The 27,780-nt window shown below is 31.9% G+C and overlaps 6 protein-coding genes across 7 annotated transcripts; 2 read left to right on the top strand and 4 right to left on the bottom strand.

Annotated features, from left to right (window-relative positions):
- Positions 1-3,601: 3,601 nt before the first annotated feature.
- Stt3B (catalytic subunit 3B of the oligosaccharyltransferase complex) lies at positions 3,602-7,379 on the bottom strand. Its single transcript, XM_070646972.1, has 7 exons — positions 7,037-7,379; positions 6,872-6,960; positions 6,432-6,812; positions 6,355-6,364; positions 4,873-6,276; positions 3,887-4,079; positions 3,602-3,798 (listed from the first exon to the last, which is right to left on the bottom strand). The coding sequence occupies exons 1-7, from the start codon at positions 7,201-7,203 to the stop codon at positions 3,721-3,723; spliced, it is 2,322 nt and encodes a 773-aa protein (XP_070503073.1). The 5' UTR covers positions 7,204-7,379; the 3' UTR covers positions 3,602-3,720.
- A 102-nt stretch (positions 7,380-7,481) lies between these two features.
- On the top strand, positions 7,482-20,923 carry LOC139095593 (GATA zinc finger domain-containing protein 7). The gene is made up of 11 exons (XM_070646978.1): positions 7,482-8,144; positions 11,002-12,388; positions 13,627-13,848; positions 13,918-13,980; positions 14,749-15,101; positions 17,682-17,759; positions 17,832-19,594; positions 19,725-19,878; positions 19,942-20,254; positions 20,313-20,463; positions 20,606-20,923. The coding sequence occupies exons 2-11, from the start codon at positions 11,161-11,163 to the stop codon at positions 20,694-20,696; spliced, it is 4,416 nt and encodes a 1,471-aa protein (XP_070503079.1). The 5' UTR covers positions 7,482-8,144; positions 11,002-11,160; the 3' UTR covers positions 20,697-20,923.
- LOC139095587 (pre-mRNA-splicing factor Syf2) lies at positions 16,094-17,042 on the bottom strand. Its single transcript, XM_070646974.1, has 2 exons — positions 16,677-17,042; positions 16,094-16,617 (listed from the first exon to the last, which is right to left on the bottom strand). The coding sequence occupies exons 1-2, from the start codon at positions 16,944-16,946 to the stop codon at positions 16,210-16,212; spliced, it is 678 nt and encodes a 225-aa protein (XP_070503075.1). The 5' UTR covers positions 16,947-17,042; the 3' UTR covers positions 16,094-16,209.
- Positions 20,924-20,961: 38 nt separating the features above from the next.
- Positions 20,962-24,534, top strand: LOC139095583 (tRNA (guanine(10)-N(2))-methyltransferase homolog). The gene is made up of 4 exons (XM_070646969.1): positions 20,962-21,575; positions 21,976-22,307; positions 23,848-24,019; positions 24,080-24,534. The coding sequence occupies exons 1-4, from the start codon at positions 20,995-20,997 to the stop codon at positions 24,444-24,446; spliced, it is 1,452 nt and encodes a 483-aa protein (XP_070503070.1). The 5' UTR covers positions 20,962-20,994; the 3' UTR covers positions 24,447-24,534.
- Positions 22,299-23,754, bottom strand: Rad60 (DNA repair protein Rad60). Of its 2 annotated transcripts, none has more exons than XM_070646970.1 (2): positions 23,601-23,754; positions 22,299-23,547 (listed from the first exon to the last, which is right to left on the bottom strand). In XM_070646970.1, exons 1-2 carry the CDS (start codon positions 23,638-23,640, stop codon positions 22,397-22,399), a joined length of 1,191 nt encoding a protein of 396 aa, XP_070503071.1. In that variant the 5' UTR covers positions 23,641-23,754; the 3' UTR covers positions 22,299-22,396. The 2 variants fall into 2 exon arrangements, with proteins under 2 accessions (XP_070503071.1, XP_070503072.1); XM_070646971.1 differs by having other exon boundaries at positions 22,299-23,544.
- Positions 24,447-27,411, bottom strand: Tace (ADAM 17-like protease Tace). The gene is made up of 6 exons (XM_070646968.1): positions 27,292-27,411; positions 26,432-27,177; positions 26,184-26,375; positions 25,916-26,054; positions 24,859-25,764; positions 24,447-24,743 (listed from the first exon to the last, which is right to left on the bottom strand). Exons 1-6 carry the CDS (start codon positions 27,347-27,349, stop codon positions 24,544-24,546), a joined length of 2,241 nt encoding a protein of 746 aa, XP_070503069.1. The 5' UTR covers positions 27,350-27,411; the 3' UTR covers positions 24,447-24,543.
- Between the last annotated feature and the right edge of the window lie 369 nt (positions 27,412-27,780).

Below are 27,780 nucleotides of genomic sequence, written 5' to 3'. Positions count from 1 at the left end.
CAAATGCTTCACTGTCTCTATCAACAACATCCTTACCTATAATCTTATATACTATCTTTACCAATCTCATAATTTAAGAATCTCATTTCCTCAAAAAACTGCATCAACATTTCAAAAGAATAATCAAATTTCTTCTTTCAAAGTTTCAGACGACATTATTCAATTCCGACTCTACAGGACAGCACAGTTGAATTCTTTAATATATGTACAATTGTCGTTTCCCCTCCAATTCATCCATTCTTATTCTACTTTATGAATATCTTGTTCTAAAGCATTAATTTTCATTTCCAGCATTGAACATTTAACTTTTCTCATTTCTCTCATACCAAAAAAATTTTTATGCTGCTCACTGATGTTTTACTGCTGCATGGATTATATTTTCATTGTGGCAGGAACGGAAGGAGATACACAAAAGAAAGATATTGGATATCATGAAAAATGAGTTTATCGAGAGCTGTGGACTTTTATCATTTGTTGTAATTATGTTCTTCCCTTTACTTGCTTCCTTCCACCAATATCGATTTGCACTGTTGTTACTCTTAAATTATACGGTAAAAAAAATGAAAATAAACAATAGCGGCTTAAAAAGGAAACAGCAGCAAAGCAAGTAGCAGATGCAAAGATAATAAAACTTTCCAAATGAAATATATCGAAAAAGTTTGCAGTATCAAGCATTCGTGCAAAAACTTCCGATTTTCTTTTTCCTGCTTTTTCCTTCTTCTTTTCTGAATTGAAAAATTTTCGTTATGAAATGGGTAAATAGGAATATTCTACCTTACGACTATGCTGCCTGTCAGTCTCTATTGAAAATAATTGATGTTCTTTTGTGGTCGCAAAAGTTTTTTCATTATTGTTATGCTGATTAACTCCTTCCTACTCTCGATTTGTTGTTTTTTTGTTTGAATTTCCCTCTTGAATCCTTGATTTCTGTGTGGGATGATCATTAATTTTTCCTAGAAATCTTTTTTTGTTCAGATTAATTGATGGGTTTAGTTATTCGGGGTGAAATTCAGTTGGAATTGGACGGAACGATATCGAATGCATTGAAGTTTCTTGGGAAATCTGAACTAGATGATTACAAATTTGCTGAATTTCATTCGGAGAATGGTTCGAACCGATTAAATCTCACTAAATGGCAACAAATTTTCAATTCATATTCATGTGCGGTTCCTTTTTCAATATTTCATGTTTCAAATTAGAAGAAAAAGTCCGAAAATTGTAAATAATAGAAAGGAATGAGGAATAAAGAATCTTTTTAACATTATTAACCATACAGCATGTCGATTACATTCTGTTAGCTATTGTTGCCTTAATGCCTTTAGTGCCTTTTCATTCTGGTTCCTTTGCACAAATGAATCTCGATCGGATCGATTCATTTTCCAATAATTTTTCATTCTCCTTACAATTTATGCTCGTTCATATGTATAAAGATGCATAGATATAGAGACTATAGCTATATCCAAATATCCATGGATGTAAAGAAAAGGAGAAAGACCTTAGAAAGGACGATAAATAAAGAAAAAAAAGGAATTTATGGCACATTTGTTATCATAAAATCATGAATCTATTGATTATTCAGCTGTTGGCTGGCTGCTGGCTGCACAAATATGAGGACGAGATAGATATCGGATTTCATTTATTTTAAATTAATTATTATTTTAGATTGATTGATGTTCATTGCCATTTGACATTTTATTTTAATTCACATAATTTCATTATTGTCATGAGATGCATAATTAATTAATTATTCATAGCCTCAACTTCCCACACTACCTACTGGAACTACCCCAAAAATATTTAAAAAATTAATTAATCTGTTTTAATGAACTCGCAATTTGGTAATAAATTTAAAAATTAATAAAAATTATTGGAAATGAATGAAACAGCAGTAATTGTTGAATATGCTGCATTTCTTCAATTGTTCATGTACACAAAGGCTTGTGCTGATCATGCCATAAATCATGATATTGAATATTTCTATGGGAATTGGGCGATGGGAGATGAAATGTAAATGGTTCCAATTCTGAATTAATTGACTTTTTTTGGATAATTAAATGCCTTGTGACGAGGTTCCTTTGAAATTGAAACATAATGCCTTGTCTTGCTCCATCCATACAATGCGAATATGACTAATTAATGAATTTCATTTCCAACGATACTGTTGACTTTGTGTAATTAATTTGAAGGTTGAAATTTGATGCCTGTCGCCATAGATTTAAGTCTTTTAAGAGATGTGCTGTGCTGCAAATGAAGACCGATGAGATGGAGCTGAATTGAGAGCTTTTTGTTCTCAAGAACAAGCTTGAAAGCTCCTAAGAAACAAACAAACAATTTGAAGAACTTTCCTTAAAGGCATTAAAGGAACTGAATTTCCTTATTAAAGCAGCAGAACAAAATAAAGTCAGAAATTAATGAATGAAGGAAGTCTGATAAGAAGAAGAAAAATGAAATTGAAATGGAACTTTCATCTGACTTAATGACTGATAAAAAAGGCACTTAATTGCTTCTTTCCATTCTGACCTTTAACAGGATTCACATGACTTGATTTAATGGTGACAAATCACATAAATGACTGTAAATTTTGGTCAATATAACTCTAATTCTGGTTGATTCTATCAGTAATGTACGAAATAAGGAGCAGCACAAGTGGACGTGCTGCAAAAGTCAAAAAATAAGGATCAAGTCGAGGATTTTCGATCAAAAAATCTACAACGCTATTTATTAATTTTATTTAATAATAGTTTTCTAATTTTATTTAATAATTTTTTTCAGTTCTCTTATGGGACATCATGTGGTGTAATGGTTGTGTATTGTTGGTTGATTGAATTGATATTGCAACTAAATTTTCCTCCCTTTTTTTCATTTCTATCATGTCGGAAATTTATTTAAAAACTTTGTGCAGACTCACACAAAACAGTTATTTTAAGGATATACAAAATGTATGTATGTGGTGTGCGGAATTGAATTTTTTCAATGACGAAAGACAACAAACAAACAAAGAAAAAAATAAATTAATAAATGCATGAAAATAATTTTGTGTTTTTTCATTTTCAGAACTGCCGGACGCGCTTCTTCACTCTTATTTAATGGAATTTCAATATTTTTCTTTCACTTCTCCCAATTTTTTTGTGTCGGAAATGCTTTTTATTTGTTTTTTTTCTTTTCGTTTGCTTGTTTTCCTTCACTTATTTTTTAAAATCATTTTATCGATCAACACTTCAAGTGTTGTTTGCATTTACGCTTATCGCTCATTTCTTATTCCTCCCCCAAAAATAGTATTTGTTTCCATTTGCAAGACAGAAAGTAAAAAATGATTTTTAACCCTCATTGATGAATTTAAGGCCCCATATCTTCATTTCTTATTTGTTGTTAAGATTTTCTAGCGCATTTTCCAAAATGATTAGATGATATTGTCCAAAATCTGTCTGCTTGTAGCCTTTTTTGTCTGAATATCCATAAAATACCAGCGAAATGCGCTTAAGTCACCCACGATACAAGTTCTTCTCATGACATTGTTTCTTGTAGGAGGAATTATTTGATTTTTATCCTAGATATTACCGTCCAACCCCCCAATAAAATAATGAAAATCCCCACGAAAGTCTACATTTGTTTTGTTTTTTGTTTATTGATTGGCTTTTTTGGCAGAAAAAAAAGAGATGAAACGAAAATAAAATAAAGGAGCAAAAAAGTCCGTCTGATGTGATTCATTTTGTGTCTAATCTAGTTAGCTTTTGTTGACCGCTTTCCTTTCACCACAACTGGTCGATTCTTAATGACGCCTTTCCTTCGTTTTGTTACCTAAATTGGACATGATAAAAAAAAAAAATCAAAAGCATTAAGATTAATTCCATAGAGATTAGTCTAATATATCAACCATGATACTCACTTTCTTTGTTGCATAGTCACTAAGCGTACGTTTTTGTGGCTTTAGTGATGGACGATTAAATTCATCTGGCTTTTTAACACGATAAATACGTACGAGCCAATGTTCACTCGTATAAGCTTCTTCTAGGTAAGTTAAATCAAAGTCTTTATTTCCAATTACGGCATTTCTGGTACGATCGAAGCCGGCAGGTCCTCTGAAATTAATAAGAATGAGTCTTTTAGTCAGAAGGAAGCTTTTTTTTGTGGGCTATTTTGAAGATCATTTCATGAACTTTAATTAAATTTCATTCATTTAACCTTAATCTCTCTTTTTATCTCAATAAGCTTGACTAAAAATTATTTAATATCCAGCACAGAAACAGATAAAATCATTATTCGCAGTTAAATCTGTTAAATTTGTGTTCATTCAGACAGAAACAAATAATGACAATCATTAGTACAGAAAAAAGTGTATAATAATTTTAGGTCTGACGTGTTCTTTTGAAAGAAAGTATTATACACATTAAACCGGCAAACAGAGATAAACATTTATAGCACGTGGTTTAGTAGAGCGTTTCATAATCTTTCAATTTTTCTCTATTTAAAAGTTCAAAAATGAATGACCTTTTTTTAACGTATTTTAAATATTTAAATTTTACCGGACTTTAAAATTTCAAATTTTTTAACGAAACAAATTTGCGGTTTTTTGAGATTTTAACGAAACTCAAATGCATTGAGGCATTAAAAATTCTATTTTGATGCAAATAGCAGCTCTTATCAGTGCAACATTCAGTATTTCTGACATTACATGACAATTAATTGATACCCGCATGAAATGTATTGATAAAAGCTACAACTGCTGAACAATTTGCATACTTTGTTATCATGTAATTCTCTTTATCACTCTTTACAGCCCTTCAATTTGACATCCTGTTCATTAATTCAACTATTAATTCCCAGAAGAGTCAATAAACCCCAAAAATAGTCACAAAAGTAGACAGCACTCACCTATAATCCAGTTTTAATTCACCAAAACGATAGTAACTTAATTTATACATTAAACAATTAAGAAGTGCTGGTGCACCTTCAGAATCTACTCTAAATTCACCACGTTCAGTGAAATAATCACTTTCACGAATATCTTTTGGATGTTCACCTTCAGCAATTCTCACCATCCATAAAAATTTATTGATATCATCTCCAGAATATCCAATAACACCACCAAAAATAACGAGAACGTAATCGACGTCAAGTGATGTCATTATATCATAAGCTTTATCCTCTGTTGATGACATTGCTTTACCAACCAATGCTATATGACTATTATTCCACGTATTATTATCCACTAGCGTTGTCCGATTCGCCATTCCCGCTATCTGATATCCATAATCCCACCAACTCATAATTCTAGCATCATCTGCTGTATTTTGTGACAACCAATAATATGCTTCACGGAAATCATCAAGAATATTTCTAGTTCCATCTCCTTGATTATAAAATGCCAATACAATTGATGGTGATGAATAAGCATTACTTGTTACCCACGTGCAATGAACAGCAAACATCATTAAGAGCATTAATATTGCAATAACAACCATCGATTTGATATTTGATCCAAGACCTTTGTTCTCATTCTTTGCACTTTCATGCTTTCGTGGCTTAATCTTTCCAGCCTTATCATAAAGTTTCTTCTCCTTTTCTGGCTCTTCTGTCTCAACTTCTTCCTTTTGTGTTGTTGCTGGTTGATCCTCTTTAAGGAATACTTCAAGTAAGCATGAAAATGCAACACCAGCAAGAATGCAAACAACTGGTGTTAATGTGAGCATCAAACGGACCATAACGCCAGCAAAGTATACAGCTGAAATTGCATATAATACTACGAATACACGTTCATCATTGATTTTCTTGATTGTATACCAGAGACCGACTGGGAACGTACAGACGAGAATGTGTAAATCGAAGAAGAATGAGAACCATGTTGTAGGTTGATGTTCAGATACTGATGCAATAATTGGAATGTGAATTTTAGCATAGCCTGTATCCCACAATGAATAGAAACGTCCTGACCATGGTGCAATAAATCCAGCCATTGTAAGTCCAACAACTGTTAAGAATACAACACCGGCAGCACCAAGAGCACCAAGTATAAAGAGTTTCTTAAATTCTTGCTTTGTTAAAATTGTTTGAAGATGTTTCAATAATGCTACGGCAATAAGAAGTACAAATACACCAGATGCGGCCATGTGTTCACTTGTTCTAATCGGTTGGAAGCCAACAAATGGAATTTGCATTGAAAAGATGAGTCCGAGAATGTAAAATGTTGTATAACTCGTAAAAAGACGATGTGAATAGCGATTCATAATGAGAAGGACGAAAACATGCAATGGAATAAGATTGATGATGAATACGTATCTGCAAATAAAAGATTATTAGAAATTTATCTTATTTATAGCATTGCCGTCATCCGCCTAGACATGTCATATAACTTACCCTCCCCATGCTGTAAATAGATAAAAATTGATATGTATTAGGTACTAATAAATCAAACACTATGCGAAATTATATACCTGAGACCATGTAGAAGTATGAGAGAGCAGCTGATGCAGCCCAAAAGATTGATCCAGTTTTGACAGACTTTACCCATAAATAATAGGTAAATTGGAGTGCAAAAATGGCAATACCTTCATTGTCATATGATCCAGCGACTGATCTTGAAATATAGCCGGGAACAATTGCAATGAAACTGGCTGCAAATAAGCCAGCGCCAGGACTCCAAAGTTCTTTGGTAAGAAGATAAGTTGAAATGGCTGTGAGACCACTGAAAATTGGTGCTAAAAATACACAAATATCACGAATGTGTACTGGAATATTAAGGAGATGAAGGAACCAGTGAATTCCACCGGATGTAATCATCAATCCTGGATAAACAGTTCCGCCGACAATTCGACCTAAAACAACAAAAATTTATTAATGGACGAACATAAAATTTTTTTTTATGCTAACTTACCTAACGGATACCAAGCACGCTCATCGAACCAATTAAGAAATTGGTAGTATCCATGTTGGACCATATATGCTGTAGCTCGATAGTTGAACCTAATATGTTTTATTAATGTTATGAAAATTCAATTCGTGGCATAATAAATTAAAATTATTTCACTAATTAACATACCATGGATCAAATTCATGAATGATACTCTCAAATCTGATAACAGCAAACAATCTGGATGCAAAACCGGCGATCCAGCATACAAGCAGAACCGAAAATATAATTAAACTCGAGATTCCAACAAATTTCTTCGTGCCAACATTTTTCGCTTTTATAGGCGATTCCACCATTTTAACAACTTATTCCGAATAATCTTACGCAAACCGTTTAGTTAAGTGTCGATATTATTGATCCTATATTATCATTAATTAAGGAATATCTAATTAATCGCCTTTTTTAAACAAAATTAATACCGAATGAACACGTACTTTCTTTGTTTGGCTGATTATTTCAAATCATACACAAAGTGTTTTTTTCATTAATTCAAATTTCAAAATACCGTTAAATTAAATCATAGTTTACTGCCCCTTAATTTAATAAAAATGCCTAGTTTTAATCCCTGTAAATTCAAATATTAGATTGCTTTGCGTATCGTGAGACAAAAAAAAAGTTTAATTTCACATCTAAAACAGTGCCTTAAATAATCAAATATTGTGAAATTAACGTGTTGATGTTGTATAAATCTAATTAAATTAAAATAAAAGTATTATGGACTCGATAAAGTGATAAAATAAGAAATCGAAAAAAATAATTGAAGAAAGAAAAATATAAAAAAAAAATTCATTAAAAATTTTATCAATTTCCCCAAAAACATCCCACAAAAAATCGCCCACGCATAAATGTCATATGAGCGATCATCAGAAAAAAATCCCCTAATTGGCATTAATCCTGTACATCATCATAATTAAAAATAAACAAAAGGTGAAATAGTGAAAAATAAAAAAAATTTAATTAAATATCTGGTGAAATACACCTACATAGAGCAACATAAATAATATATGTATACATAAACACACTTATATATTGTTAAATTTCGGTGAGATCGGTTAGTGATAAGATAAGAAGCAGCAAACAATATTATGACGGTGTGTTCTGACTGACTTAAAGCGAAAAAAAACGTCGACAATAATTTCCTTCTTATTATTATTGTTACTTAAATACAGTGGAATACACAAAATAAAAAAAGAAAAGAAAATCCAGCGAGTAAAAGAAAAATAATATAATATAACATGTAGGTATATTCCCATCCTTACTCTCTTCTTTTCTCTGAATGCGTATTTTTAGAATACATAAAAATACTTTATTTATTATTATGGTGCGATAATGGATCTAAAAATACATTATATTCGCAAATAATTTCTCTTCAACCCATCACAGCATATAGTGTACGACGAGAATAACAAAAAAATATTTAAAATTGTCCATCTGTCTAACGAGTCTCATTCTCATGACAAAAGTGAAGAGTCGAATGATGATAAGAAATATTGCGTATTAGTATAACAAGAAAGCTGATTAAATATCATAAAAGTGTTAAGTCATTTCACTCCGCTTAAAAAACAATCTCATTTTACTGTTCGGGAATTTTTTTGCTGAATAAATATTATTTCTTCATATATGCGCGTAAAAAAAAGTGCTGCAAATATACCTGTCGCATATAATCAAAAAGTTAACATCATCAGCATCGTAGATTTGTGAATATATACGAAAAAAAATAAATAAATAAATTATTTTTTCACGCTCACTTAATGGTAGATTTAAATTCACTTTGACTGGCTGACACGGTGGCATTTAGATATTGTGAAAGTTGTTATTCCTGCGTAACTATAATGTTATACTCACCACTAGACTACCGAGGAATTTATATTAAATTAATGCATCTAAAAAGCTTATCATGTAAAACGTCCATTTCAAAATTTTCTTTAAAATTGCGTCAAATAAGCATGAAGTCTTTCAAGCATACTTATGTTGATTTATTCAGCATAATAATTAATAAGACCATCTGAAATCGCTCTAATAAATAATGCATTAGAATTCGTCTAACTCATTTTTTCGTTTCGCAGAGCAACACGTAAATGCTTGTTAAATACATCGCTTCGCACAAGTTTCATGACCTTGGGGAAAATCTACTCACTCGGCATTTTCTCACTTCATGTATAAATTCTGTGTGTTATTTTTTTTATCTTCTTTGGCGACAAAGTTTTATATACACAAAAAAATTAATATTTCTTCTGTGTGAAGAGAACTTTGCGTATTTTCATTGGGATATGTTTCTGGGGGGAGATTCCGAGACTTCCACTTAATTTTATCGACATGTACTACACATTAATATCAGAATCTGAAATGTTTTTCTTTCTTCACAGGAAAGAAAAATATTTTCGTTTAATAAAAAAAAAATACATGTTAAAAGTATGAAAGAAAAATTGTCACACGAGCGAAACCATCCCTCACATCGTCTACTTATATTTTTCTTAATTCTTCTTCTTATTTAATATACATTTTTTTTTTTCTGATCCCGAACGACGTCATTGCGAAACCTAAAAATAATCAAATGGTTTATTTAACTTCCCTGTATATATACTCTCTCTTAATGGAATACGTAAATTGACGTCGTACACAATAAGAATGTGAGAGTTATTTTATTATTATTATCAATTGATATTTCCCCCCAAAGCTGTAAATATTTCTTTACATTTTCATTATTGTATTATTATCAATATGCAAGTTCAAGATACTCCATAACATGTGATTAAATACCATATAGAGCTATTGTTGCTGATTATGCAGTCACATTAACATTTTTTCTAGAGCTCATTTGTCTGACTTTCGATTACTCTTTTTTTTCGACGTTTTTAAGCTTATCTGTAGAACAATTCATTTTGACGCCTCATAATTGACTTTGATAGACTGATTATGATTACTAAATTTGAGGATTTACATGGTCTAATTGTTACTGATTTATTGGTTTCTTGTTGCTAAGTATTTAAAAGATCTGTAGATTTGACTTGTTATTGTGCTTTGTTGTTTATGGTCAATTGGCAACGAAAATTAATTTGTATGGTTTTAGTTTAGAATCTGAAAAAATAATCTTGAAATGGCTTAGGGGTCGTTCACATATTACGTCTAAAATGAAACGTAAATTCCATATAAGCAATAAAAATTCCAATAATTCCATTGTTCATTTAAAAAAATCGTTATTCTGCAACAGTTGCAAAACAGGCACCTGTCACAGACAAAAACTGTACAATTTCTTAATAACTCCTATTGAAACCATACAAATTATCACAAAAAATTGTGCGGTTTTTGCCTGTGACAGGTACATGTTTTGCAATTGTTCTGTAATTTAATAAGTGTAAGGGGCCTTATTTAGATTTTAGTAGTAATTTTAAGTTTGTACAAACAAAAACATTTGTATTGTTTTGAAACACAAATCATTTGTATTGTTCTGAATTTTGGAATATGTTGACTAAATTTCAAACATTTGAATGGATTCACTGTTTTATTGAGCTGTTGTATGGTTTCTCAAAACAATCATATGGTTTCCAAGCACATCCATTGAACATTTTAGCAATTCAAGTACAAAAAATAATTAAAACCGTTTAAAAGACTATAAAACTATTGAAAAAAATGCGATTAATTCCATTATTTACTTACAAAAAAATAATCTTTCAATAACTTCCGCCTACAAATATGCACTTGACGCTCCTTCCACTCTCTGTCTGCGATTCTCAAAAAAAAAGAAACAAAAAAACTTATTCCTTCTCATTGATGATGACAATGACAATTTAAAGTTCATCATTTTCTCATATTTTAGTTTCAAGTATGAACAAGAAGATAAGTGCGAAGACAAAAAAAATAACAAGAAGCATTAAATTTGTAAACGATGTATTGTGACATGTCTAGTCAGTAAACTAACTAGCTAATTATAGCAACTGGATGTCGACTACTTTCTCTATTAAAATGTTAATTTGTCAAATTGAATATCTGTGCATAAATGCACAGATATATATAAATTTGCGCGTTGATGATTTGTTTATCACATGAAAAAAAAAAGTTTTTTTAATTTTTCCTCTCTGATTTCTTCTTTACAGAAAAACGCGCGAAATTTCTATTTATAACTTGACAAAAAAAGAAGGAGAAAAAAAAATTATTGCAAAGAAAATAAGAAAGAAAGAAAAAAAAATTGAAAGGAATTTCCCTGACGACATTCGTAAAAAAAGAAGTGTGGATAGAAGAAACGATGGCTGAGTATGGATCAAACGCCGCCAAAGTCAATTGATCAACGGCGACCCGATCAAAATAACAACGATAATTTAGATAAAAACAGTATAAATTCATGTTCATGCACCAATATAAGCATTATGCAATTATTTCATGAGATGAAACAAGAATATCCAAAAGTACCCGATCACATAGTTCAACAACTAGTGACTGAAAATTGTCATAATCGTCGAGCTTGCCTTGAGCAGCTTAATAAAGTCACAGCATCATCGCCCGTCACACCGACAATGTATCCATCAAAATCAATACACAGTAATAGTGATAATAATAATCAACAGACTCTTCGGAGTCAAATAAATGGACTTAAAACAGGAAGTAGTCAAAAGATGAAGGAGATGACTGAGAAGTTTGAAAGCACATCAATCAGCTCATCATCATCAACATCTACATCAAGTAATTCAAAATTAAAACGTCCAACAACATTACCATTACGTCCAGCGCCTGATCCGCCTACATTTAATTCAAATAATCATCAACGAACACCACCATCAACATTATCGACTCCAAATTCCACGACATCCGTTTCAAGCTTTTCAACGTCAACAACATCACAGCATCAACAGCTTTTTGAATCATCACAAACACATCATAATGTCGTGCTCGATTCGACTGCATCAAAAATTAATGATTCCTTAAATGTTCAATTGAATGTAAAGGTATCGCCAATATCAACAAAACGACCTGCACCACCTCCACCGCCTGCCCGACAACGATTTACATCTCATTTATCTGTCCAACCTCAACCGTCATATACAAATTTATTGGATCAGAAAAATGATTTAATGCAATATGGCGGTGCAACGGCAAGTACAGGAACAACAGGTCAACGAAGTTATACAAATGTTAAATTAACATTAAGGCAACCATCAGCATCACTACAACCAATAGATATTCAAGCAGGTCCACAAACTCTCAGTTATTCCAGTAGTTCATTTAATGCGCAACAAGGTTGTGAGAGTCATCTGAAAATAACTGTTGCCGGAAATGGAGAGAGTTGTATACAAGCTGTACGAACGGCAAAAAATGTCCCCGATATCAATCAAATTGATACGACAATAAATATAGAAGGAAATTACTTAATGAATGATGATTTAAAATCATCACAATATAGAATTCTAACAAATCCATACATATTACATCCGATAAAACAACAAGAACAGCTAGCACTGCCTCAATCAAATAATCGCTTGACTGAAGGTAAAATATTTGCTACTTGTTAATTTATTCATTCACATTCTTTTTTTTTTCTTAGGAATTTTACTATTTTTATTATTATTCTTTTGCTCTCAATTTTTTTTTTTATTTTTCTCCTCTCACTCTTTCACTTGCCTTTTAAAAATAATTTATTTAACAACATTCCTTTTTCATTTTCTTTCCTTTTTCTTTTCTTTTGATGTTGCTATACTGTTTTTCTTACTATGCGGATTTTCTCATGAAAAGATCTGTGTAGTTGAAGGTTCTTTTTCTCTTGTGATTGGCTGACTGATCAGCTGGTTTGGTTTTCTAGCGACCTTCTTGTGGTCAATGAGAAGATTTTTGGCATTTTTCGTTAAGTTCAAGATTTGAAACTTTTTGTTTTATGTTCGTTCAGTTTGTGAGAAAAGTGGATTACTGAACTGAAAGTTCATTTTAATTCAGTTCAAGTTCAATGATTATTTAAAATCAAAAGTCCGTTTGCTTTTGAATCTCAAATAACCGTTAAATTGAAATCACCGTTCAGTTCAAAAATTTGAAATCTAAAAATCCGTTAATTTTTTGCACTTCAAAATTTCAAAAAACAAAAATCTGTTAAATTTGAAATCTAAAAATTTGAGTTCAAAAATTTCCGAAAATTCATTCCAAAAATCCGTTGGATTTTTCTCACTTTTTGCCATAAATCTCTAAATAGAAAATTTGAAGACGCTATAGTCACATCAAAATTACTTCCCTTCCACAATTTTTCCCCATTACTTTCATTCTCCTATCTATGTATCTTAATGTATAAATTAACTTTTTAGCACATTTTTGAATTTTTTTCAAAAAGGTAGCTTAATAAATCACTTTGTCTGTTCGCTCGGTCGGCTGCCAACAAAAACTTTTTATCTAGACATCGTAGAGCAATGATTTTAAAAGATCAGTTCCAAAAGTTATTGGCGCATCGGACAATTAAAATTTCAAATCAAAGCATAAATAGTTAAAATTTAAAATCCAAAAATCCGTTAAAATTTCTTCAATGTTTTTAATTTTACACAATGTTCGATTTTTTTTACCATAAATTATAAAATTCGTTAAATTTCTATAAATTAGAAATTTACGCTATAGTCACATCAAAATTACTGGATCCTACCACAATTTTTCCCCATTACTTTCATTCTCCTATCTATGTATCTTAATGTATACATTAACTTTTTTTATCTAATAAATTTCCTTTGCCTTTTACATTTTTTATATTTTAGATGACTTACGTCAGCTCATAAAGAGACAAATTAAACAAAAGGAACTACTAGAATGTGAATTAGATAAAGAAAGGGAGAAACTACAAATGATAAGACTTGACATCATTACTCTTACAACGCCTGTTATGACGCAAATTGAACTTCGAGAGTTATGTGATGAAATTACAAGGTTGAGGACGGTTTGTGGGAAAATATCTGATGAGATTGATGTTGTTACATCACGTAAGTTATTTGTTTTTGTTTTGTAAATAATTAGATTAATGTGGAATTTTTTTCTAATTGATTTCACAGCACAACCAGCTAGAGCTATAATGTCAGCGTCGAGTCCAAATGCCCCGCCACCAATTCCAAAAGGTATTAATTTGATTTTTAAAACACAGAACTGATTAGCTCAATTAATTTATTTATATTGATAACAAGTCACAAGGGTTTATAGAACTCATATCAACAGTCTTGTTTTTATAAATTACTTACAAAGCGGTTCATTGCAGTTTAAATACATTCATGCGATGGTTATTCCAATTTTTATCATCATTTGAGAGATGAAAGTCACTTTTGTCTGTGATTTGGAAGTCTGTCAGACTGTCGAGACATAAATATGTCAATATTTTAAGTTAGTCATTGAATTGACATGAAATCTCTTTTTGAAAAATTAACGGATTTTGAAAATTTGAATTCAATTTTTGAACCTTAAAAGTTCAAATATTTTTCGACCGTTATTTTTCAAATCCATTTTTACCGTTATTTTCTTTTAAAAAATTTCTAACAAATTATTGAAAATTCCTCATCAAATGCGCATCCATAGCTTTAAAGTAACTGAACCCATACCAGTTCATATTGGTTTATTTGATTATTGTCGAAAAAAATTGCTATCAACATGTGATTACTTTGTTGCCCGTGTGTTTTCGCACGATTTGTATGAACGTTATTTTGATTATTATTTTCATGATATTTCTGTGAAATTATGTGCCTTTTGTGGCTTTGTACACAGACTTTTTTTGTTTATGAATGAAATACCGTCGAAATCTAATCAGATTGTTAATTATTTTGACTGTTGACTCTTAATTTATGGCAAATTCCAGCTTTATAATAAATATTTTTGTGTATTTTTTTCATTTGTAGGTCTCGTATCGCGAAAAGGTCACTCACCAAGTAATTCATTACTTCCCCAAATAGACAACATCATAAAGTTTCCAGCATCTCAGCCACCAAGTTATCATGAAGCGGTAACAATGCGTGAAACGGAGAGAATACCTAGACGAGATGCGAATAGTATTTCAGAAGAAAAATGGACTTGCACAATTTGCACATTCCAAAATCACCATTTAATGGATATATGCGAGACATGTGAAATGCCAAGAGTTAGCGGTATAAAAATAACTTCAAGCAGTTTTCGTCCTATGCTTGAGAATAATCAATTGCAGGGTGCAACTAACGATAGTACTAGTAATAATAACAATGTGATTCAAGCTACAGCGCTTTAAAATGTGTTTTTTTTGTTTGCTTTTTATTAACATTTTGCGATCCAATGTGATGAAAATTTTGCTTATTTTTGGATCATTACAAAGTTTTTATGCAGAAAATTAAGTCACATTGGATATATTAAAAAAAAGTTGTCAATGCGTTGTGCCTCACAAATTATTAAGATTTTTTTTAATAACATATTTTATACGAATGTTGACTTAACTTTTATCAGACACGCTGAAAAAAATACTAAAAAAAATTCGCTATGTGATGAATTTTTTAATTTTTGCATGGTTTGTGAAATCATACATTAATCAAAGTAATATATATCGACTATATATACATATATATTTTTTGATGACATTTTTAAAAGATAATAAAGAGATGAGAATATATTGATCAGTTATTCATGATATAAATTTTATGCTTCTGTTCTTGTTTCTTTTAGCAGCATTCCATCTAACTGATAGTAATGTTCTTCTACTTTCCACGAAACAACATCACAAGATTAAGCACAGCATCAAAATACTTTAAATTTATAAATTTAATATTTTTGGAGTTGAGATGGGCCTGAGATCTGATTTTGGATAGATTATTCATATTTTAAGCAACTGAAATTCAAAGAGAATAATTTGAAAAATAACGGCTTTAAATTATTTAAAATTGAAAACATTTGAATGGCTTTAAGAAAACTGTTATATGGTTTTGAACATTGACAACATACTAAAAATCATACAACAGTCAATGTTTAAAAACCGTACAACAGTTTTCAATTGTCAAAAAAATTCAAATCATAGCAATCCGTTAAGAATTTTCCTCAAAATTTTCCATAACAATAAAATAAATTAAAAATTCAGAATAAATCACATGAAAATAGCACCTATTCAAATTTGATCTCAGGCCAACAATACAACAGAATGGGAAGAAATAAATAAGTGAATATTGCAACCATTTTTTTAAGGAAAAAAAAGAAAAGAAAAATTATATTAATGAAAATTTCACATTTATAAAGGAATATAAATCTTTTTTAATTTATTATAGACTTCATGGAAATTGTATTTACATTATAAAAGAAAAATGAAAATGAACTGAAAGTGATAAAAAATAATTATAATGTTTTTAAATAGCTGTTCCTCTTTCCAGATTCTGTTTGATCTCTTTCGTATATTCGCCATAATATCGGTCGAGTTTCTTATTAAGTCGTGCATTCTTCTCATTAATGTAGTCGATATCGGCCTCATCATTGTGCATGCGTCGTCGTGAGAAGTTCTTTCGTTTATCAGCTTGTGCCTCGAGATCATCGACCATTCTTTTGATTGCATCCTTTGAATCTTTAGCTTTACCTTCTAAAATTGGATTCGATGAGTAATATTCCTCGCCAAATGCTTCTTTCTGATGATTATATCGCTGGATGTCTTTTGGTGGCATTTGTTTTATTAATCTTTGATACTGTCGGGCTGTTTGTGTCTCATAATCTGCAAATCCTTGATCTCCAACTTTCCTTTTCTTCTTCAATCTATCGATTTTCTACAAAATAATTAAATTAACGTTAATTAAGCATCTAAAACCTTCATATGTAAACTTACTTCTTGATCCAGTGCTGAAACATTCAACAATTTTACTCGATCATAATCCAGTCCTTTCTCTTCAATGGCTTCTCTGTTTGCTTTATCCTTGATCAACCAATCTGCTTTTTGCTTTCTAATCTCCCAATTTTTAGGTAAATGATCTCTTTCTAGTTCCTTTTTAACTTCTATGTGATTTTGGCTTCTTGCGTTATTTCTAGCATCATGAAGTTGCTTCAATTTGGCCTTCCTTTCAGCCATTTTATCCATTACTGATTGCTCTTCTGACATAATTAATGTGAATATCCTTTCGACAGTTTTTAAATATAATTTCACGAATTTTAGAAACTTTTTTTTGTTTTGGTGAAAATTAAATAAAGTAAGTAAGAATATATTTACTGGATGTGACAAAGGCGCATCTATGCAATATGTTATAATGAAATTCAAGTAATTTAATAATAATCAAAGCAATCTATCGAGAAATTTTAGGAAATTGAATTGTTAAAATAAATTTAAAAATTCAACGACATTTGAAAACTTAAAACGGTAAATCCACTAAAAAATGAAGTTCAATCCATTATCATTGATGTTTTAATGAAAATTTTAAAGTTTTAATCATTTACAGCAACAAGCAGGAGATTTAGCAACAAGCCAACAATAGCCAAGAAGAAGAAATTCCAATGCGTAAAAGATATCCAACTGTTGAGACAATCTGACTGCACATAATAACGACTTTTTAAAAATTACGCTAATTTAGGGGTACAAAACTAAGTAAACATCCAAAAAAAATCGTCAAAACTCGTCAAAATTGAATTTTCATTATTTAATTATAATACAATAGCTTAATAGGCAACAAACAAGCAAAAACATCCACTAAAATACGATCTGCGAGAGAAACGACGAGAAATCTCGTAAAACCATCAAATGGATAGAATTTGAGGAGAATTAAGGTATTTTCTAAAAAAAGAAGACATCATCAAAAGTTTTGCACAATAAATTATAATGGAAAACGGAAATGCATCACAGAAGAGGAATATTGATATTTGGCAGCAACAAATTCCACCAAATGATCAAAATAAGCAATTCTATCAGAATCATTACCAAGTAAGTTGACTTTAAGGCATATAATAATGTCATCAAAAGATCCAGTAATGAATACATATTGTCCAATTTTAGCCAATGCAACATGGTTTTGATTTACAACGCGAAATAACCCAACCCACTACACCCGAGAATGTGCACTTTCTGCGAGATAACAATGGACCATACGTAAAAATCTATTATAGCGATAATAATAAGGAATATGAATTGTTTGATCGTAATCAACAGGAAAATTTAGTGTTCATGAATAATATGGATATGTTCAATAACTATATACCCAATACTCAGAATAATCAAATGCCATTTCAACCGATGATGATGAATCAAGCTCCAAAACATCCAGCAAGTAACAATAATAATAATAATAGCAACAGTGTAATTCATCATTTAGTAACATCCAATCTTGGTCCTGGAAAATTTGAATTTGGAACATTTGGTGGACATAGCAATAGTCCAACTACGAATGTCCCAAACAGTACATTCTCAACAGCTCCATTAAACATTTCAATCCCACATTTGGACTCATCTTCCTTCAACAATAGCAACATAGAAAATGGAGCTTCCACAGCCGATTCGTCTCCCATCGCTAACATGACATCAATGCAATCTCCAACATCAACTTCCGCTCATGATGTTAGCAGTCCTAACATTAACAATAATAATAATGCTTCTAATTCCAACAGCAATAAGAAACAACGAATTGTTGCGGAAGTAAAACCAATGAGAATGTCCTATTCTGATGTTGTAAGTAAGAATGCAGTACCAACGACAAGTACCTCAATTGGTCAAACAAATTCTGCATCAAGTAGTCCAAACACAACAATGCCTATAATTAATAAAGGAAATAAAGTGAAATACACACCATCAAATAGTTTCGAGAAGAAGCAACAAGAGAATGTCGATAAAAATCGTAAAAGCCCCACAAATCCAATAATTATAAACAATGCAACGAATGCTGAGGTAAAAAAGAATCCGCCAGTTGTAGTGAAAGCCGAAAAGCCAACAATAGCAACGGCAGCTCAGAATCAATCACAATGTACTAACAATAATAATAATACTAACGGTAAGAAAAAGAAGCAACAAACGAAAGATTCGATTAATGTAAAGTCATCAAAGAATCATAATGATGCGAGTGTAAAAAATCAGGAGAAATATGCAACAGACTCTGATGACGAGAATGACGACGATGACGATAATTCGAGTATGATTGATTCTGATAATGACGACGATAATGCAACAATATCGTCAGATTATTATGACATTCGTAAGAATGTCTATCAAGGTGAACATCACAAAGTAGAAAAAATTAAAAATTCTGGATATAAAAAAAGTAGCAAGCAAGCACAATCGCCAACATCATTGACATCTTTATCAAAGAAAACTGATAGAGGTCAAAAACGAATGTCGGGTAAGGCAGCAACAAATCGTAAACCGAAACACGAGTTCCTACAAAAATTATTTGCATCATGCGTTGAGTATTTGTACATCTTTATCAAGTGGCTTTGGATGTTAATTTATGATGTGAGCTACCTTAGTTTTGGTATCATATGGGATCGTTTAAATTGGACGTATCAATGCGGTTTACAAGGCGTGTCGTATTTACAGCGAGAATTAAGCAGTAACCCTGGAAAAGCTCTTATCGTAAGGATTAAAAATGTATGGAAAAGGTTTGATAATAAGTTTGATAAAAAATCGAAATGGGCATTTTGGAGATGGTTATTTAAAAAGCAATCTAATAGTGACAATGCTAAAGATTATTACAAGGATGGAAAACTGCCTAAAACTGCTGAAGAAGCCATGAAATCATTATTAAATTGTAAAGAAAAGGATGCTTATAGGTTAGTTGCTTTTTAACGGTTATTTTAAATTTGAAATTTCATTCACATTTATTCAAAGTTCAAATTTTGAACTTAAAATTCAAAAATTATTCTAACGGAAAAATTAACAAAATTTTAATTAAATTCACAGTATACTAGGTGTCAGTCCTGATTGTCCACAAGAGCAAATTAAGAAACATTATAAGAAAATAGCTGTGTTAGTTCATCCAGATAAAAATAAACAGGCAGGTGCTGAGGAAGCTTTTAAAGTGCTGCAACGTTCGTTTGAGTTAATTGGAGAACCAGTAAGTCATTCAATAGCCTTCGATAATCCAATTATGATCACGGATATATAATTACCATTTTAGGAAAGTCGTAAACAATATGACGATAATCTAGCAAAAGCATTACACACCGAAAAGGCTTTCAATGAATTAAACGATCTCCTTATTCAGCTACAAACGAAAATTTCAGAAGCTGCCAATACAATACGCTGTTCATCATGCTGTTTTAGACATCCACGTAAATTGACCGGACGAAAACCATTTGCGGCACGAGAATGTAGTACATGCAAGATACGGCATGCTGCACGCGAAGGTGACATTTGGGCTGAAACGACATTCTTTGGATTACGTTGGAAATATTTGGCGCTGATGGAAGGAAATGTCTACGATATAACAGGTAATATTGACTTTTTCGAGTGTTAGATAAGGCTGTGGATAATTGTGAATTTTTTTAGAATGGGCACTTTGTCAACGTGGAGCATTATCGCATCTTCAAGCCAACTCATGTGTTGTTCAATATAAAATTGTCCTCGGTGGTAATCAACAGAATCAGATGCAAGCTGGTGACAAGGAAAAAGATCGATTCAAAAAGGATACTCCTGTTCAGTAAGTGTTATTGGCTGTGCTGAAAGTTTGAATTAAGCTGGATTAAAATTTAAATCTGAGGATTTAATTTTAATCCTAGGATTTATTTCAAATTGACAACTTGTAGCCCTGCTAGTGTAATAATCATTATTTCCACTTCCAGTGAACCTCAAGAAGACTTCTTCCTGAACAACATTTACGCAGGACAGAACCCACAGACACAAACGAATCCGAGACGACGTTTCAAGAAATAATCCATACCGAGCATCAACACTAATTATGGAAATAAAAAAAATTCAACAGAATCAGTTTTTAATGCTTAACAGCAGCAGTTTCAATGTCTTGAGATTGGTTTTAATTTTTTGAAATAATTAACAAGAATTTATGATTAATTAAAGCATTCATTGATAATTTTTTTTTCTTTTGAAGATTAATGAAATAAAAAGAAATTTTAGCATAAGCAGCATAAAGAAGAAATTTACTCGCTGGGTTTTTGTTTACATTTTTTAGTCTCACATGTTTCAGAGTTTGTGATTTTGTTAAGGCATAGAAATGGCAGGAATTAAAAAGTTTCTCTTACTTTTTGCACAGGATTTTGTTGAATTTCGTTATCCTGAAATTGAATCGTTAATTAAGTTATTTAAAATTAATGTGGAAGTGCCAAAAGTGACGCCAATTGAGCGACCTTACTGGATTTTAGAAAATGTCAGTGAATCAGATGTGCGAAAAATCGCTAGTCGTTCAGTGTCATTAAGATGGGTCGCTGAAATATGGTCAAGTGGAACTAGTTATGATGAATTTCATGGAAATGTTAAAAGTTCTATGTCCTCTATAGACGGAAAATATAAAAATGAAAGTTTCAAGTTTATGGTTGAGACATACAATAAGCATATTAAGCTTAAGCAAAGAATTGAAAAGATTGAGACAATGAATTATCTTGATTCAGTGCTAGGAACTATCGATTTAAAGAATCCAGACAATACATTTGTGTATTTTGAATATTATGGACTGGATGATTTAAATGTTCCAGAACATCCAGAAGATATTTATTTCGGAAAATGGATTGCTGATGGACAGAGAGATTTGTTTAACAAGATATCTCTGAAGACTAGAAAGTTTATTGGAAATACTAGGTATGTTGATTAAGCTTGGATGTTACCGAAACATCTGAATTGATTAAGATAATAAAAATTTGAAGTGAAATTGGAAGTTAAAGACCATTATTACTCTTGTATGGTTAATATGTGGTTATTTATTTTGGAGTTAATTAAGCTTGGATTATATTTAAAGTTTGTAGTGGAATTAGAAGTTGAAGACCATTATAGCTCCTTAATGGTCTATATGTGTAGTATTATGGTGACTTGATAGTGATGATTGGTGACTTGATAGTTATGATAGGGCTTGTTTTCTTAGTTCTATTCGAGTTACTGGATCTATTTAAAAGAAATCAAAATTTTGAACTTCAATTTATATTTTTGAACTTTAGTTTAAATTTTGAACTTCAGTTATTAACTGACAATTCTATTTTTACAGCATGGATCCTCAATTATCAATTCTTATGGCTAATCAAGGCTTATGCAAACCAAATGACCTCATGTTCGATCCATTTTGTGGAACTGGATCAATGTTAATCGCTGGAGCACTTTTTGGAAGCTATGTCATCGGAATGGACATAGACTATTTGACACTTCATGCAAAGACGAAACCAAGCAGAGCATTGCAAAAAGTACGAGCAGCAGATGAGAGCATAAGAGCCAATATGGAGCAGTATAACTTACAAAATTTATATCTGGATGTCTTCGTCGGTGACTTTGCTAATTATCCACTGAAAGAGAACTTGACATTTGACTCAATAATTTGTGATCGTAAGTTAAACTTTATTTCTTTTAAAAATAGCTCTTTTTAACAGAAACTGAATATAACAAGGAATGAAAAAAAAAAAATATATATACATTCATGTCTTGACACGACAGTCAATGATCTCCCCACCCTCAAATTCTAATTCTATTGCTGAATTCTTCATATCAATATCGTCACCATCAAATTTAAGAGAGAATTGTTCAGGCTTGAAATTGACTTCTTTGCACAGTAACTGAATGTGTGAAAGGAATGGCTCAAATCTCGAGACTTTAAGTGCTATTGGCTTCTTCCATTTATCCGATTGGAATTTAATCTCAATTTTATCCTTCTTATTAACTTGTATGTTTGATGAGTCCATAAAACGACAAGTATAGATGAATGAAACACGATGATCAATAGAGTCTGGTGTGTCTTCTGGATGGATTCTTTTTTCTCCAATGAATAAAACGACATTACTTGTTGGAATGTCTTCATCATTAGCAATCATCTTGAATAAGTCATAAAATCGTTGATCCATTTTTATTTGATACTTCTTGATCTTTCCCCTGATCTTAACATTGACATAAATTAAGTCTATGTCATCATCTAAGCCCAAACTGAATCTTTCTTCTGGAATCTCAATCTTTTCTTTGACTTTATCAACTTTTTGGAACAATGGATTCTTATTGTGCATATCACTCATTTCTACATCACCTGTCAGATCTACAGCAAAATCATTTGATCTTGTTCTTTGTGTCGATGATGCTTGTGGCACAAATTCTGATGACGACTGCTGTGAAACAGCTTCAGTAATTGGTGCTGTTAGTAACTCTAATGCTTTCTTATATGAGACTTTTCTGGGTGCTTTTGGCTTCTTTCCTTTTCTACCACCACGTCCTGAACTTGTACTAGCATTGCTAATATTTATACTTGAATCTGGTGTCACAATATTACTTAAATCGATTTGTTCCTCAATAACAACTGCTGGAATATCGTCAGCTAGTTTTCTTCTATTCTTCCTCTTTCCACCATGTGTTGGATAGATAAATTCATTTGTTAGATCCAAAATATCATCATTACTGCTGTTTTGAGAAGTTGAAGACCGGCCTCGTTTGGATCTTCTTAATTTTTGTGAATTTTCTTGTGACTTATTACTTTTTGAACTATTTTGACTTTGGTTTTCATTTTGCTGTGAAGGTTCGGGCTTGTCTTCTACTATTGAGTCATCTATGACTTCTAAGGAGTCATACTTGAACGATTCATCTTCTGGAAGTTTAAAAATGTATTATACTTGACTTTTGCTGTATTTTAAGGCTTACCATTATTTAGAAAATCATTTAGCTTTCCAAACACATCCATCTTGATCAAATGTGTAAACGTTATCACAAAATAATCATTAAATATAACGTAGAATGGCGAAATTAATTAATATAACAAAAAAAAGGCTTGCTTGTTTATTTCTACTGATTTGTAGGGTTAACGAAAATGTTATGAATAATTTTTTAAAATTTGTTTGACCGTTATTTTTCTCAACATTTCCTAATTTACTTTAATTTAATTTTACAGCTCCATATGGCGTTAGAGAAGGACTATTGAAGGTGGAGAAGAAGGAGAGACGGAAATTCACAGCAATGACAGAAGATGCTATCCATTATCCATCATTATCGGACTATAAAATGACAAATTTGTTTCACGACCTGTTGAATTTTTCTGTAAAGCACTTGAAGATGGATGGACGGTCAGTAAAGCTGAATTTATTTAATCCTTAATTAATTGCTCAATAATGATCCATTTTCAGGCTCGTCTGTTGGTTCCCAATACCTGACAAGTTTTATGATGACACAATTTTCCCAAAACATTCAGCATTAAAGCTCATTTCAACATCCAGACAGCAACTTATCGGTGATACATCAAGGATTCTCTTAACTTATGAGAAAATAGCCGAAACAGGAGAAATCGTCCAAAATGATGCATTAGAAAATGTTGACTTCCGTATGAAGTATTTCACTCAATATGATAAGGAACGAAAGGAAACAAGGCACAAAAATCATCAAAAGAATCTCGATGAAGCCAAAAAGCGCGGAATCAGATTAATGGACAAATCAGAATGGAAAAAGTATGTGAACAAGAAGCGACAAGCAGAGGCAATGGAAAAGGATTCATGATTTAATTTTAAATCTAATTAATTTTATTATTTTACATTAATTAATAAGAAATAAAGTTGTGTGTGCATCTGACATACAATTACAGAAAAAAAAAGTATTACATTCTTGTCGCGACAGTGATTTTTTGTCTCGGAACACGAATATGTATGACTCTACGTCTATCACTTGGATGTATTAAATCTAATTGCTGCTTCCAGTTGTATTCCTTTAATTCAGCATGTCTAGCTCGACGATCAAAGTAGCTGATTAGGCAGCTTGTTGGAATCCAGAAAATCGTTGTTACTGTCACAACGGCCACTAAAAAATAGAACAAATTTTTGGTTTAAATTTAAAAAATTAACGGTCAAAATTATTTTGAATTAAGTTAATCTTAATTTTTGTTTCAAAAATGATCAGTAATTCAGATACTTACTGACAATGTTGTCACGCAAAAATCTCAAAACTTTATTGATATTAATCTCTTCAATAATATCCCAGAATCTTTCGACAACATCCTGAATTGTCTTTTCACAAACTCCTTTATTGCAGAAGCCTTGAATGCATGGAGTACCGTCAGGCAATATATCTGGAGGTTCCACAGCAAAGCATGTCTCATTAATTGACATTCGACAGCATCTTTTGCAAGCATCAGCTATGACATCACACATACAGCTTTGTAAGCCTTGCGTTTCACAGTATGGAACACATTTTCCTGATCTACACTGTCCACGTTCCTGACAAATTGTTCCGTCACTCATTGGAGGTGATTTTGGACAATCTGCACTATTTCCAGTACATCTAGCTTCTTGTTCGCATGTTGCATATGCAGCTTCTCTGCATTTAACACCAGCAGGCATGAACTGACAATTTTGACAGCATGGTGAATTCTTGTCACTGCAAACTGCTCCTTGATTCTTCCTCAATTTACAATTCTTGTCACAACATTGATCATTATCTTCAGTTCCTAATAAACCAGCATCACATTGCTCATCGCCCTCAACACGCAAATTTCCACAGAACGATTCTTCTGGTTCCGAAAAGCATCGACCACTTTTGGCTTGTAGAACCTTCCTTATTGATCTTAAGGAACATGGTGAAAATTTCTTATTATTCACATCATATCCACTGACTGAATAAGTGTACATAAGGAAACTTCCTCCTTGCGATGCAGACGGTGAACATTCTGGAATATCGGGATCATGTTCACTACCCCAATTATGTCCAAATTCATGAGCTGTCACTAAATCAGCTTCTCTTGTGATGACTCGTTGACCATAATGGTTTCTTGATGAACTTAGTCCGGAATTTAGATATAAAGTGTATCCATTTTTGAAGTATTCTGGAAAGAGACAAATATTGGAAGTTATAATCTATACAGGAAGCCATAGACAGTCTTAAGATATAGTCAAATCATATCATAAACAAGGAACAAGCCAGCCAGACTGGCATTGCAAATAAAGAAGAAATAAGCCATAACATAGTAGTTATACCAGGTGTGCAAATTCCGCCAACAGAGTTACGTCGTGGACTGCCAACGTACGCCAGACCTAAAATTCCACCTTCAAATTTCAAATCAGTAAAAAGATGTGCTAGACAAAAATCTTTATGTGAATATTCTCGAGAAAAGACCTAATGTCCAATGTGTTAGTTACAGTAATTTTAATATCAAACCATATCCATATAAATTAAGGTAGGCATGTTAATGAGATGATTAAATTTAAAGATAAAGGAAGTGGACATAAAATTTGTTGGACATACCTCAAGTAAATTTCTAACATCCCATTTCTCACGAATCATATTGTAGTGAGCCTCACCGCCTCGTACTTTAGTCGGTTCACTATGAACTAAAATCTTCTTGATAACAAATCCCATTCCACGAAATCCGTCTGCATCTCGGTCTTGCCAAATTGTGTCATTATAGATTTTGTGGACTCGATCAATAAGACTTATCTGTAATTTACATAATGATTAGTTAAAGTCCAAATCTACAATTAGTAAGTACTTACAAGATAAGAAATTGTAGTTTTAGTATTGGAACTGCCCATTTCCTGGAAGAATCTGTAATCAGCTACGAGCAGTAATGGACATCTCGTCTTAGTTGGAGTGTATTCATATTGATCAGCTTGTCTCTTGGTTCGTTTCTCTTTGTGTTTTGGTTCATCTGTTGATCCATAAGCCTCAACTTCTGGTTCCTCAAAATCCTCATCATCATCGTCTGTTTCAAGTTCAGCGCCTTCCTTTACATATCCACACTTTCCAGGTGTAAAATGATCATCACCACCGTGTTCATGATTTTCCCAACTGAGTTTTACATCAGATGCTTTATATGCGACCATATGTTTTTCACTACTTTCAGGCAATGGCTTCTCTAAGTGCCTCCATGAAGGTTCAATGTGATACGTCTCATCAGGAAGTATAATTGTGGCTGTGAGTACATTTGAGTCATCAATATGAGCACTGACATGAGATGATGATTCACCAAATACACGACCGCGGAAGAAACTATCTTGATCCAAGTGTACAACAGTTTCATTTCCTTCGGAATTTACTGTATATGCACGGAAATTATGGTGAAGGACATCTCGATGGGGATGTAAAATTAGTTTGAATTTTCGTCCTAATGTCTCAAATTCCACTTCTCGGATCTTGTTGTGCAAGTTGACACTGTGCTTTAAGCCTCTTTTGACTACTTTGTGGCTGATTTCGTCAACATTTAGAGTTTCAAAATATTTCAAATTTTTATGAAGTTGGGCTGAAAAATGGAAAATTTTTTATTTTCATCAGTAATCGAGAATGCTAAGGATGTCCTTCAATGTATGCTTATAGAGCAACATTAGTTCTTCAATAATCACTATAATTGACTTACTTTGAGCTTCAAATAAGATGGCTAAAACTAGGAAAAGTACACTGAAAATTTTCGCCATTATTTTTCCAATGTACAGTAAGCAGCCAAATTTTTACTGCGCACAGCTTTTCCTTTATGTTTTCCTCTTTGATAACAAAACAATTGAATTTTATGCTGGGGTTGAGATGTTTTTGGTTCACTTTGTCTTGGCTGGATTTAGTGATTTTTGTGCCTGTTCATATTTTGGATATTCTTCAGCCAAAAAGATGGAAGTATCAAAGTATTCCAAAATTTTCTCAAATCTAACGAATTTTAGAAATTTGAAAAAAGAAATCTAAAAATATCACTTTTTCGTGAAAATTATTTTTTGAACTTAACACTTAACTTGCACTTAGCAGCGGAGATTACATTCACGTAATTAATGTTTTCATGAAACCTTTGATTCTCTATGCTAAATTAATGAATAATTGCTATTTATGCTCGAATTAAAACGATTAAAATCACATCATC

This window comes from Chironomus tepperi, unplaced genomic scaffold (assembly GCF_022539635.2).
Source record: "Chironomus tepperi strain 1889 unplaced genomic scaffold, CSIRO-AGI_Ctep_v1 contig_365, whole genome shotgun sequence".
In the NCBI taxonomy this organism is placed as follows: Eukaryota; Metazoa; Arthropoda; class Insecta; order Diptera; family Chironomidae; genus Chironomus; species Chironomus tepperi.
The sequence above is the reverse complement of the archived record's forward strand: the minus strand, read 5'-3'. Positions and strand labels throughout refer to the sequence as shown.

Bases quoted from the DNA above. Each gene is read 5' to 3' on its own strand.
- Stt3B (XM_070646972.1), bottom strand. From the start codon at position 7,203: ATGGTGGAATCGCCTATAAAAGCGAAAAATGTTGGCACGAAGAAATTT. The intron at 6,961-7,036 runs GTATGTTAATTA...AAAACATATTAG, and splicing joins ATTCATGAATTTGATCCATG to GTTCAACTATCGAGCTACAG. The intron at 3,799-3,886 runs GTGAGTATCATG...TGTCCAATTTAG, and splicing joins GTGACTATGCAACAAAGAAA to GTAACAAAACGAAGGAAAGG.
- LOC139095593 (XM_070646978.1), top strand. From the start codon at position 11,161: ATGGATCAAACGCCGCCAAAGTCAATTGATCAACGGCGACCCGATCAA. The intron at 15,102-17,681 runs GCGCTTTAAAAT...AATGCATCACAG, and splicing joins ACAATGTGATTCAAGCTACA to AAGAGGAATATTGATATTTG. The intron at 19,595-19,724 runs GTTAGTTGCTTT...TTAAATTCACAG, and splicing joins AAAGAAAAGGATGCTTATAG to TATACTAGGTGTCAGTCCTG.
- LOC139095587 (XM_070646974.1), bottom strand. From the start codon at position 16,946: ATGTCAGAAGAGCAATCAGTAATGGATAAAATGGCTGAAAGGAAGGCC. The intron at 16,618-16,676 runs GTAAGTTTACAT...ATTATTTTGTAG, and splicing joins TTTCAGCACTGGATCAAGAA to AAAATCGATAGATTGAAGAA.
- LOC139095583 (XM_070646969.1), top strand. From the start codon at position 20,995: ATGGCAGGAATTAAAAAGTTTCTCTTACTTTTTGCACAGGATTTTGTT. The intron at 22,308-23,847 runs GTAAGTTAAACT...TTAATTTTACAG, and splicing joins TGACTCAATAATTTGTGATC to CTCCATATGGCGTTAGAGAA. The intron at 24,020-24,079 runs GTCAGTAAAGCT...ATCCATTTTCAG, and splicing joins CACTTGAAGATGGATGGACG to GCTCGTCTGTTGGTTCCCAA.
- Rad60 (XM_070646970.1), bottom strand. From the start codon at position 23,640: ATGGATGTGTTTGGAAAGCTAAATGATTTTCTAAATAATG. The intron at 23,548-23,600 runs GTAAGCCTTAAA...TTAAACTTCCAG, and splicing joins AAATGATTTTCTAAATAATG to AAGATGAATCGTTCAAGTAT.
- Tace (XM_070646968.1), bottom strand. From the start codon at position 27,349: ATGGCGAAAATTTTCAGTGTACTTTTCCTAGTTTTAGCCATCTTATTT. The intron at 26,055-26,183 runs GTATGTCCAACA...ATTGGACATTAG, and splicing joins ATGTTAGAAATTTACTTGAG to GTCTTTTCTCGAGAATATTC. The intron at 25,765-25,915 runs GTATAACTACTA...GTCTCTTTCCAG, and splicing joins TGGCGGAATTTGCACACCTG to AATACTTCAAAAATGGATAC.